This window comes from Acipenser ruthenus, chromosome 15 (genome assembly GCF_902713425.1).
Source record: "Acipenser ruthenus chromosome 15, fAciRut3.2 maternal haplotype, whole genome shotgun sequence".
NCBI lineage: Eukaryota > Metazoa > Chordata > Actinopteri > Acipenseriformes > Acipenseridae > Acipenser > Acipenser ruthenus.
In genome coordinates, this window is record NC_081203.1 from 33,309,537 (window position 1) to 33,322,424 (window position 12,888).

The 12,888-nt window shown below is 40.6% G+C and overlaps 1 protein-coding gene across 7 annotated transcripts in view; it reads left to right on the forward strand.

The window, feature by feature from the left end:
• Positions 1-12,888, forward strand: part of LOC117422334 (calcium permeable stress-gated cation channel 1-like) — a 33,205-nt gene that overhangs the window by 15,177 nt on the left and 5,140 nt on the right. For 5 of the 7 annotated variants that reach the window (XM_058988015.1, XM_034037225.3, XM_058988017.1 and 2 more), the window contains exons 3-19: positions 114-193; positions 1,747-1,779; positions 3,184-3,277; positions 3,617-3,654; positions 4,280-4,422; positions 4,653-4,704; positions 5,541-5,723; positions 6,632-6,712; positions 7,041-7,161; positions 7,350-7,483; positions 7,938-8,060; positions 8,534-8,687; positions 9,134-9,240; positions 10,235-10,321; positions 10,677-10,742; positions 10,904-11,066; positions 11,480-11,585. In XM_058988015.1, the coding sequence (XP_058843998.1) occupies positions 114-193; positions 1,747-1,779; positions 3,184-3,277; positions 3,617-3,654; positions 4,280-4,422; positions 4,653-4,704; positions 5,541-5,723; positions 6,632-6,712; positions 7,041-7,161; positions 7,350-7,483; positions 7,938-8,060; positions 8,534-8,687; positions 9,134-9,240; positions 10,235-10,321; positions 10,677-10,742; positions 10,904-11,066; positions 11,480-11,585 (1,765 nt within the window). The remainder of the gene's footprint in view (positions 1-113; positions 194-1,746; positions 1,780-3,183; positions 3,278-3,616; positions 3,655-4,279; positions 4,423-4,652; positions 4,705-5,540; positions 5,724-6,631; positions 6,713-7,040; positions 7,162-7,349; positions 7,484-7,937; positions 8,061-8,533; positions 8,688-9,133; positions 9,241-10,234; positions 10,322-10,676; positions 10,743-10,903; positions 11,067-11,479; positions 11,586-12,888) is intronic. The other 2 variants (XM_058988019.1, XM_034037227.3) reach the window with 1 other exon arrangement.

The following is a 12,888-nucleotide window of genomic DNA, read 5'->3' on the forward strand; positions in this document are numbered from 1 at the left end:
ATGAAGTGATGGGCGAGAGCTGCATGCATCTGTACATCATGTGAGCAAACAGTCAGTCTTTGTTGTGTAAAGAGCAGGAGTGGTTGACTGAACCTTTGCATTGTGTTTTGCAGGTGCTGCTCTTAGTGTTCTCGTGCCTGCGGAAAGCAGCATGGGATTATGGACGGTTGGCATTGATAATGGACAATGACAGGTAAAGGACGGAGCTATGTGTGCAGTATTAAAAAGAGTTATATATATATAATATATATATATATATATATATATATATACCTGCTCAGCTGGAAGAATTCCCTGTCTAGGATAATTCTACTGGTGATGTCTGTGGATCTAGTCGTGAAATCTCTATTAAGTTAATTTACAAATAAAATATCAAATTCAACTATATTTGTCCCAGGTCGTCTTCACACTGTCTAACAGACACAAAGCAATGGCAGCATACCTCGGTAAAGTAAGTGCAACAGCACCACCTTCTGGATAGAACATTCATTACAAGCAAATTCAATAATGTTTAGCTTTGAAGTAATGGTCCATGGTTTTCTGCAGCGTTAGATTCCCCTTTAGTTTTAAATTGTTTTCAGTCTATAATTTGTGGTCTACCATCGCGTCTGAATACCGGGTTACAGAAATGTGTTTGTCAGTTTTTTGTTTTTTTTTCCTCTGAAGGTTTTAAATCAGTCTTTTTTTTTTTTTTTTTTTTTTTTTGAATTCTTACTTGGTTTGAATATAGTTCAAAGGCACATCCTTATTTGACAAAAGCAAATACAATGGATCATTATGAGAAAGTACCGGCATACCAATTGCTAATCCACGCAATCATTGAATTGCTTTCTTAAAGGTCTTGTTGCAGAATCCATTGTGTGATGACATTTTGAAAACCCATTTACTGGTATTGTGACATTTTAAATACTGCATGTACAGAGACGCTTCTGTAGCCCCACAAGGAGTGATACAAGTCATCCGTTTATATGACTAACTGGTCTCTATAGAGAGCTGGGGAATGGAATCAGCAAGTTCAGTCCATGGTTTGGTTTTACCCGAGACAGAATTTCCGTGTGACAGCACATACATTTCCGTAAGTGTTTTGATGCTGGTTTTGTCAGAGCAGATGGTGTGTTCCATATACACAGGCCCTTTCTAATATTACTGTACCATCGCTAGGCAAAAAGGCTCTGTGCAAATACAGCTGTCAGATAAGTGACACGCCTGACCTAACCATGTGAAATAACACAGAACAAACCCGAATTGACGTTGTATGTTAAATCCCTTGGTGATACAGAACAGATTATATATATATATATATATATATATATATATATATATATATATATATATATATATATATATATATATATATATATATATATATATATATATATATATAGTTTAATATTGAAAGGGAATATTTGCTGATAGATAGTATTGTATTTTAATTTTAGTGTTAAACACTCAAAGTAATTACGCTGTGATACAAGTCAATAATGCATATATTTATTTCTTACCAGTATATATTATATTTTATATATATTTCTTATTGATTTGTATTTCAGTGTATTTACTTTGGCTGTTCCACGACAATCCACTAGGAGGTGCCATGTTAACCAAATTTCTCACTTAAAATGAGTCTCCCTTGAAAGTTTATAAAATACACAATACATTGTAAAACATACTTGATTCAAATGCTTTGATTTTGTAATTAACAAATTCACCCCATTCCTGTTTTTTTTTTTTTTTATTCCTCACTAGATATGTAGCCCGGCGCCGTTGGAACTCTTACGAGTAACAAGTCTGTTTATTTTGGGGGTTGGCGGTACATTTGGGAAATCGGGATAAGACTGTGATCAGCTGGCAAACAGGTTCCATCCTGCTGTGGCTGGGGAAGCTGGTTCTGTCACAGTCTAATACCATGAGAAGTGACATTTTCCTGGGAGCAAACTGAATCCGTATTCTCTGACCACTGTCATGTGTTTTTATTTTGTATTATTGTTAGTCCAAATGCTATTCTCATCCTGTGCATTTTACATTGGAATGCTTCCTATGTGCTAATAGTAGTCCTGTATTAATCTTGAGCACTGTTGATCATATTGCTCACACTTTCTCAGTGAACTGCTGAAGAGTAAAGGTCCTATGCTGTGGTCTTCAGCTTTGCTGTTTGCCACTAAAGGACTCATTTGCTTTGCAGATATTGAATATATTGTAAGTGGTCTCGGCTCAGTCCCCAGAGTCGTGCTGTTCAAAGGTGACGACACCCAGGTAGTGCAGCACTGTGTCCGACAGCGTACAGTGGCAGTGTTGCGAATGAAGGCATTGACCGTGCAGCATCCATACTGTACACATTCAAGCAGTGAGATTCCTCCCGTTCCTCTGGATGTAACCTGTTTGCATGCTGGTGTGGAGATTTGAGGCTGCAGCAGCACTCTGTGCAGCAGGGGTTCAGTTCAGCTTGTTTCTGCATGGCTGAGCACTGACACTCCCTGTTCCCCTGAGCGTTCACTTTGTGTTTTCAGTGGGATGAAAAGGAGAGAGATTAATAATTCAAATGGCTCAATTCAATTGCTATGATTTAAAATATTGATGGGAGGCTTAAGGAACAACAAAGGAACAAAGCGTGCTTTTCACTAATCCATCCAATTCATGTATCACTTATCTGTTTCCCTCGACCAAAGAGCTTATGCTAGTATTGTCAGTGGGTATTTCAGCCATTAACACCCCCTTGTTTGTCCCTTATTTGTTGGTGTGCACCATGGGTTAATCATTGCTGAGCATACTGATTTTTCAGGGATGATTTTCTTTCTATTAACATAAGCAAATGATGGCCCCCATATACCTTTTTCTAACTTTGCCTAATAATTATTTTTTTTATTTTTTTGGGGGGTTGGATAAAACGGTGATGGAAAATGCCAGACCTGTAGATAATCAAGGTGGACTCTGAGGAATCCCTTTCTGTACAGTTTTATACAAGTTTAAACCAATCCAAATACATTGGGGAGGTTCTAACACCTGGATTAAATGGAGGTCTTGGCAACAGCCTGGCAATGGGAGGGATGTAAGAGGTGACGAGTCACATGAAGTGATAGCCAGGGATAGTGAATCAGTGTTTCAGAACGCTATGGGGCTCTTATTGCATTTCTGATATGATGGGGACTTTCACACTATACAAAATCTCTTGTAATTGCCCCTTAGCCTCACATCACTGTTCTATGGAGAGCCGAGCGAGAAGGAGAAGTCGCCTCCCCCCTCTGAATCCAGTCCCTCTGACATGGAGACTAAAGATGTGGTGAGTCTGACCAGTGAAAAGCCGCCTATTGCTTGTGAAGCCCAATGATAACAGACTGCAAACAGCTTGTCCCGCTGCTCACAACACCCGATATGCTTACATTACATTACAGGGAGTAACATTGATGTCACAGGAAATAATAAAAGAATTGCAAGATATCAAATAAAACAGACTAGACCTATTAAAGGTTTGCTAATAAAGAATTATTACGTGTGGGTTACAGCAATCCCCTATTGTCAGAGTGATGTTATCCAGAGGGGGGCTGTCCTGTTTAATTCTTTTTATTTATTCATTTACTGTTTCTTCCAGTTCATTTGTTTCTCTTTTTTTTATTTTCAGGGCTTCTGTTCTTGGCTTTCATCGATCTATCACATGAGGTCAGTACAGGGTGTGGTTTGCAGGTCCGCAGATTGACCGCTCATTGTCCCTCCGTATACAAACAGCATAGCTCAGGCAATGGGAATAACAGCTGATAGTGTAGCAAACTGGTGAAGAGTGAAACATCTCTGCTTCCAAAAACAGATCGGTCGCATGGAGTATGCTAATGAGTCCGCCTTGATCAGGATTATTAGGGCTTGCATCTATACATGTGTATTGATTGCTCTTGTCTTTTTATTGTTTGGTCTTGTTGCATGGGCCTTTTTATTTGATTTGATTGTGAAGCGCTTTGAGATGGCTCGCCATGAAAGGTGCTATATCAAAATGATTTCATTGATTTGATTGATTATAAATATGCATAGTGACACGGCAGTAAGTTCTCCATCAGTAGTTCTCAAATAAATTATAACAAGTAAACATAAATATTCAGCTCCACTATTTCTCATCGGGGGGAATGCGTTCTAGACAGGTCAAACTGTAATTATTACTAAGACGTTGTGTAAGCTGTCAGAACCGCTCAGTGCTGTAAGTCCAGGGTGCCTTGCTGCCTGTGCTGTTTTCTTTCTTGAATACTGTACAAGGCTTCCACGTGTACCCATGCATTTCCCTTTTGGTTTGTTTCAGAGATGAAGAGATTCAGAGTAAATGCGGGATAGATGCCACTATCTACCTCTCGTTCCAGCGGCACATCCTGGTCCTCATGATTATTGTCTGTGTCCTCTCCGTCGCCGTCATCCTGCCTGTAAACTTCTCCGGGAACCTGCTCGGTGAGTGACACAGACTAGGAGGCTCATATAATTGAGTCACGTGGGTCTGTATTGTACCCTTCCATGGATCTTGCTGTGCTGCTGGTGGAACCACGGTAGGCCAGTCTCAAGCAAGGCACAGACAGCCCCTCGCCTTTCATCACCCAGTCAATTTCAGATACAGTCTATGAAGACGGACGGTGGTGTTGTTAAACGGTAACCATCGGGTTTGTTTGTTTTTTTCATTGCAGGAGACAGCCCTCAGCATTTTGGAAGGACGACTATAGCTAATGTTCCTGCACAGTATGTCCAAACCTCTTTCAGCGTTCATTAAATAAATACATTCAATGTTTGATGGAAAAAGTGACCTTTATGCCAAGGGGGAGACCTCTCTTTGTTTTAAACTGAATAGTTCTTTTAGCGGGAGAAGTGCATTGCTATGGAAACTACTTCCTGTGGGTTATGTAACATCGGTGCTCCTGTTTGAGCTTGTCTTGTGACAGTGGAAACCAGCGTTTCAATGCTGAAACTCTTTGAATACATCACAGCATGTACTGCAAGCCAGTGAGCTCATCGTTCAGGAACAGGGGTGGCAGTGTTGACCCTATAAAACAAGTTATTTTATTATTACATTGTTATTGCTCCCACTCATGTTACAATATCTACATATAAAGTAGCGTGCAAATGTATTAGATCACCCCATTGCTTCTGTTTTGATTTGTTGTGCATATGAAATCAAACCGCTGTAAAATTTGTGGAAAAATGTCAAAATAGGCAAATTAGTGATTGTCTAATTGAATTGAAGGCTTTAATAGGCCACACTTACAAGTCATTTAAAATAATAAGAGAAAAAGAACACACAGCCACAAATGGTCAAATGCATGAGAATTTTTAGAAGTGGTTTAAGATGCCGAATTAAAGCACAAAGTGGTCTATTGTTTCTGTATCACAGATTACTGATATCAGTCTCATGCAGGTAGGGATATAAAGGATAAAAATGACAAATCTTGATTTAACCCTAGTGTAAGTAGTACTATGTGCAGAAGTTCTGAATAACAATGTGATTGACTCTAACGTGAAATATTGTGTGGTTCTGCGCACTCCTCATCAGCGCCTCTCCTGGTACTTCTCTCTCACAGGGATCGTTTCCTGTGGCTGCACAGTGTTTTCGCTCTGCTGTATTTTATTATCACTGTGCTCTGCATGGCGCACCACTCCATGCAGCTGGAGTACAAAGAGGATGAGAAGGTGGCGAGAACGCTGATGATCACGTCAATTCCCAAGGAGATCTCCGACACGGGGCTCATCGTGAAGCACTTCCAGTGAGTGCAGTGTGCTTCACTTCAGTGCACCGCAGTGTGGCTCTCGCTGCCCTCTTCTGTTAGAGACGCTGCGTCGGGCAACACTGAACGCTTACTTTTATTGCTTTAGCCTGACTTCCAAACATTATTGTTTTATATTGATTTTATTTGATTATTGTTGTGATATTTTTTTTATTTCATTCTTATTTCTTCTATTTTATTTAGATTTTTTATTATTATTATTATTATTATTATTATTATTATTATTATTATTATTATAATTCTTGTTCTTTTGTCATTTTTACTGCTTGATGCTGCATACTTTTTTCTGTTTGAACCGACATGTGAAGCACTTTAACATACTCTGTAATAAAAGGTGCTATATAAATAAAATCATTAAATAGAGATCAACAGAGACATTGGGCCTTATTTTCAAAGCGTTTCCTCCATTCTTAATTTTTTTTTTAAAGGAGAAAAAAACATGTTAGTGTTACAGAATGAGACCCCAGGCACACTGCGAGTGCTGAAGAGAGCTTGAAATGCATAACTTAGTAGTTCGGTTTTAGTTTCGTAAAACTAACAGCCGTTTTACGTCTTTCAAAAAAATAAGCGTTAAAGACTGGAGTAAACACTTTGAAAATATGGTCCATATATCTGTAGTGGTGTTTGCTCCCTGTCAAGCCTCTTGAAGAGTTTAAAATGGATATCAACACAGAGCTTAACATGGATATCTCTGTGTAGCCCTGGCATTGAGATTCTTTTAGCTCTCCCTTGTTTCATTTATTTCTAAATTACACATGGCTTGTAATAACCACCCGCATTAAGACACATTTTCATAAAAGCAGACAGACATTAAAGCCAATGCCTTTTTCAGTGGAAGCACTTGTTGCTTTGCAGTAAAATCCTTCCTCGTCCTTGTCCCTTTTCAGCGAAGCTTACCCAAGCTGCACAGTGAACGATGTGCAGTTCTGTTATGATGTTCGGAAGCTGATGAAGCTTGATGCTGAAAGGTAAATGAAAGGCTTTCAAATGAAGTTTGAAATATTGTCCCAGGATGCTAAGTTTTAATGTATTCTTTAAGTTTCTTCGGTGTGAAAAGTATAAAGCGAATAAAGTTTCAGGGATATTGCACAGCCGTTTCACCCGTTCCGGGTTTTAATACAAGCTTGATTAGCCACAGTGTATAGGTAACAAGCTCAGGTGTTGTATTAAACACATAGCAAAGCCACGGTTGCATCAAACTGCTGTGCAACTGGAGTCTTATTTCCATCCCTGTGTTTCCTTTGCATGCACAATCCAAAATGCCCGATCGAGGTTTTGTGGGGTTGTGTGTTTCAGGCGCAAGGCGATGAAGGGACGGCTGTACTTCACAGGGAAGGCTCAGAAAGAAGGGAAGGTTATGATCAAAAGCCACCCCTGTGCTCAGATATTCTGCTGTGACGCCTGCGGGTTTGAACAGGTATCTTGGCTCTGCTCATGTTTACAGCACTGAACTGCAGCTGCAGTGCAGCACTCTGCACCCCTCCTTGTGTACAGAAAATACAAATCCACCAAGTGAATATTGATTAATAATAATAATAATAATAATAATAATAATAATAATAATAATATGTACTGCAAAAAAGAATCCATGTACCTGTTCTTCAGGTGGATGCAGAGCAGTACTACAGCGAGCTGGAAGAGAAGCTTACTGATGAGTTCAATGCTGAGAAGAACCGCATTGCCCTTAAAAGACTGGACATGGCCTTCGTCACCTGTCAGGACGAGAGGATGACTGCAGTGTGAGTGTTTACATTGGCACCCCCATCCCCTCGTCATTCTTTACAATGCTTACCTATGCTTTATCATGCTTTCACTATGCTACTGCTGTGCTTTTACTATTGGAAACGCTTATTAAGTGTTCTGCAGTATACAAAAGCACAGTGTGTAAAAAAACCAGCATGGTTAAAGCACGGGCAGGTATGGCAAATACGTAGCAGTGCACAAACCTGGGAGAAGCTGGGTGAACCGCAAACTCTTGTAACGGGTCCTAAACTCAGAACAGGCTTATGCATCTACTTGGGGGTTATTACAAACCTTTTGTTCTAGTGAGTGCACTCTTGGATGGAGAAGGTGCAATTTTAAGTGGCTGCATCCTTATTAGGTTTGCAGTTTGCATAGGAAAGTAAATAATGCAGTTTAACAATTCTTTGTGATTGTGTGAGTGCTGCAGTCTCTCCCCGTCTCTGATTTCAGCATTGTAAAGGATTACGGCCGGACCCCGTGTCGCAGGCAGTTGCAGCAGTCCAGCATAACCACCGTTGTCAAGTCCCACAAGTGGGGGGTACAGTATGCGCCAGCACCCACTGACATCATTTGGTAAGCAGATGGTGGTTTCAAGTCCAAGGGGGGGTTATATCCAGTGTACACAAGAACAAGCACTAGCTCTGGGATTACATTGTGTTGTGTCGTTGCTATAGTAATCTGCGTACATTGTCAGAACCACACACAGTTGTGCTAAAAACGTTTCACAAATAACACCTTTAACCCTTTCAGTCCTCATTTTGTATTTCTTTTTTTTTTTTTTTCCAGCTGAAGAATGCCAAATTTAAGTTACCGGTAGAAATACCTCCTATATTGAGTATTCGTAAGAAGAGGACACACATTTAGTTTTTACATATATTTTGATAAATGGGACTTTCAAGTCCCCGCAGCACTTTAAGAATTCTAAATGGCGCTAAGATAAGGTGGGACTGAAAGGGTTAGACATCAAAATGGTCTTTTTAAAAATGGCAGTTCATTAAAACAGTGATTGCAGTTTAGTGACCGGGCCCTGCGTTTGCTTCCTGTAGGGAGAATCTGTCCGTGCGAGGCTCCAAGTGGTGGGTGCGCTGCATCATCCTCAATATCTGCCTCTTCATCCTGCTCTTCTTCCTCACCACTCCAGCCATCATCGTCAACACCATGGACAAGTTCAACGTGACCCGGCCCGTCGAGAGCCTCAGGGTGGGTCTTCTGTTTGCTTTGTTTTCTTTACTGGAAATGACAGTAGAAAACAACACCATCCTCATCATCACCTGACGATCATCTCTGGAATCCAATCTCACCTTCCGCAGGTGGAATTAGGTGTAGTTGTCTCGAGCAATCCACTCAACAGTCCAGCTTGTAAATTGAATCTGTAGGTAACTGCATCTCGGGGGTGGGGGGGGGGGGGGTCTGTTTAAATTACTAACCAAGAAACAACCTTTGCTCAGTTTTAACTTCATCAGTTAGTGGTTCACTATTTCAAGTGTCCAACAGATGGCACTAGCAGTAAATGTTAAACATTGATAGAGGCAAGACCTTCTATTTAATGAGGAATTCTGTAAAAGTAAAAGCCAGCCTGTTTTTCTTCCTCGTGTCGTTGATGCGTTGTGTCTTCTCACTTTTGAAGTACTGTCCCCTGTTCACAGAACCCGGTGGTGACCCAGTTCTTTCCCACACTGCTGCTGTGGGCGTTCTCCGTCTTCCTCCCGTTCATCGTATACTACTCTGCCTTCTTCGAATCTCACTGGACCAGGTAACAGAACCCAGGGGAGCCCGCTTCACTTCCCTTGCATTGTACAATTCTCAGGCTTGTCCAGGCATGGAGCTCTATCATTTTCATCACCTGCGTCGACACCCTGAGCTCAAGAGCTCACTCACAACACCTGACATATCTTCATATGAGTTGAAATGTCATTTTTAATGCTATTTTTGACTTGTATTCATGGAATCCATCTATACTGTTGGTTTCCTTAACAACCGTTATTATCACACTAATCAATAAAAAATGTAATAAAGCTTTGTGAATAGAGCCCTCTTGCTACTGGCGCAAGATATAAAGACATCTGTCGTGTACACAGAAAGGAAGTGATCATCACAGCCTTTATAAATCAGTGCTTTAGATCAAACAGCATGACGCCTGGTACTTTATGGAAATGCAGCCCTTCACACAGTAATGAATTCTTATTCCTGCCTGTTATACTTACAGTGCAAATGTTCTGCGGCAAACCAGATTCCTGCAGTGAATTGCCACTCGAGTCATGTTGTCATAGCGATCAGTTTGCTTTCCATGCAAGACTGAAGTGAAATTAGAGTCGGCTTCAGGGCTTTATATCCCCAGGACAGAAAAACGATGTCATTTAGTCTGCTCTGTACGGCTAGCCCTTTGCAGAGGGAAGACATTGATAACTTTTTAAACACAGTGTTGAGTCAGGAGCCGTGCTGTAACAAGGTGTTTCTAGTTGAATCACAGGGAGCTGTGATTTTCATTGTAGGATTTTCACTGTTCAGTGTTTCAAGCCAGCCAGCGTTGCAGTGTATCACTGCAAGCTCAGAGATTGTTTATCAAACACAAGCAGTAAAACTGATTCTGTGGTTCCATGATTGTATAATGAGTCCTCTTCAGCTAGAGAGTACATCAAATGCCATGCCTCATTTACTGAAGGTACTGAATGTGTTCTTGGCCCTATATGATCCCAATAATGATGCCTGTAAACACAGTGCCAGTAACAATATTTTGTTTTTTATAGATCAAGTGAAAATCAGTTAACAATGCATAAGTGCTATTTCTTCTTGGTGTTTATGGTGATCATCTTGCCTTCGCTTGGTCTATCCAGGTAAAGTAAAGTCATTTTATATAGTACCTGTATCTAGCTGTTACATCTTATCTCCAGACTCATCATTATCCATCATAGAAATCCACTCAGGAATGCTCTGCTATGCCAACAGGTTACAGTGAACGTAGTTGCGCATTCCTATCTTGTATATGTGATGTCATTATAGTGATCTGATTTTCCTATTTCATGGTTACGCATTTACACTGTACACATGTATTCAGATCACTGGAGCTCAGGTCCTTGGAGGCAGCCTGCATCTTTCTGATTAGTTATTGGGTTGACACTATATCTGAGACAAATAACGTCAAACAGGTCTCCGTTTGCGTGACATTTTTCTACTTGTGTCTTTTTGTAGCTTGGATTTGTTTTTTCGATGGCTCTTTGACATTCACTTTCTAGATGAAGCTGACATCAAATTTCAGTAAGTATTTCTTTTCCCATTTTAAACAACTGCTTCGCTATACAGCATGCGATTGTTTGATAACGATCTTCCACAACCATTGCAACTATTGCAAGGCGAAATTTAGACGGCGAGTTTCATGCATTTAAGCTTTTGAACTGTTTTCTCAACCTGCCCCCCAGGTGTGTGTTCCTGCCAGATAACGGTGCTTTCTTTGTGAACTATGTGATCACATCGAGTCTGATTGGCACAGCCATGGAGCTGCTGAGGGTCCCAGGGCTCGTTGTGTACGCTACTCGGCTGTGTTTCGCCAAGTCTGAAGCCGAGCGCATTCACGTGAAAAGGGTAAGGCCTGTTCATTCAAAATGAACATCATGAAGGGTCCATCGGTTTAGGAAATGTAACCCAAGGCTGTCTGAAATGAATGTACAAAGAAAACTCCAACTGAACTACAACCTAACCCATGTTGTTATTGCCAGTCTTGAAATATTTAAAATAGTTTTGGACAGATAAGAAAATCAGTTTTTCATATGAGGTCATCATCCATTTGCATCTTCCATATAAAGACTAGAAGAAAGGGTTTTTTTTTATTTATTTTTTATTAATTCCCATATGAGGTCACCATGTATGAAAGGGTTAACTGACTTCCCCAAGAAGTCATGTTCACTTTGATTTTTCTTTCATCTTTTTTATCGGTGGTGATGTACAGTATAAACAGTCTCTAACCCCAATGCTGTTTCTGCTGCTTCTTCTCTCAGAACCAAGCCTATGAGTTTCAGTTTGGCTTGGAGTACGCCTGGACGATGTGCATTTTCGCAGTAAGCATGACCTACAGCATCACCTGCCCCATCATCGTTCCCTTTGGTGAGGCTTTCCTCTTTTTGTTTCGTAACTGGTCACTCAGAAACAAGGGCATGTAGTTTATCACGAGTAGCTGGGCTCCCTTAGCTAAGAAAGCTGCTTCTTCTACCCAGCTGGTGCTGTTTTCTCAGGCGTGTCTGTCTCAGCATGGTTGAATGGAAGAACATTTTCAAATTGTTTAGAACGATACAGCATGCATGATCATCAGAGCTCTAAAAGCAGCGGAATGGCTTTTTATCCCTTGCCTCTGGGAAGTGTAAGTGCTGTTTTCTGTGTGCCAGTGTTTGAATTCTAAGTAGAGGTTTGTGTTGATGTTGAACTTCATGCTAATCCAACCAAGACTGAAGAGCACAGCTTCAAAACATTCTGCAATCCCCCCTTTAAATAGAGGAGCTGTTCATCTGGCCTGTTCCTGTTGCTCCCCACGCGCTGCTCTACCAAAACCATGACGCAATGTCAAAGATTGTTCTCCATAGGGCAAAAGCAGAAAAGCCAGAGAAAAAACAACGTGCTTTCAGTTTTTCCAGGCTTGTTAGTCACTTAGAGGTACTATCAACCTGAGTGTTGACCATTGTGGAATAATACTAGTGGTATTGTTGTTAACATATTGGATGGTTAGAGGGCTACTTTTGCAATGCTAAAATTAGACTTTTAAACATCAACTGCAAAGCCCTTTATGACCAGCATGTGGCATCTCCTACTGGGATGTATGCATGCTGTGTGGGAAATGTTTTCTAAAGCAGCATTGCAAGGTGGCCTAATGGCTTATAGATTAAAAAAAAAAAAACACTCACTGACAAATTTAAATACATAAATGTTTAGAATCTCCTCTTTCTAGATCTCTGAAGAGAGGTAAATGTTAAAACATTTACTTAAACAAATAATAGTGAAATCTTTTTTCTCTCTAGTTTCTATTAATAAAAATAATGACCAGTGTGCATTCTTAATGCATTGCTAGCCGTGTTTATTCCTATTTGCTGTAGTTTTGTTTTGCTGATGGACGCAACTTTCAACAGCATGAGGCGCTCATCAGCATCCCTTACATAAGAGCAGGACAACATAATAGGGCTATTGCTGCTGCCTGGTCTGGCATGTTTACCTCCTGTATATAAACTGTCTATGAAGACTCCAGAAACCGTGCTCTTGACATGCTCTCCCCATTCCCCTGATTCTCTTGCACCTGGCAGGACGCTCTGACACCGACAGGAAAAGATTTAGACAGTCCCCTGGTAATTTCAGCTGAAGATGTAGTCGGCGTCTTGTCATTCTGTTAGAACAACCTTGGTATTAATGTCATGGAGAGTCA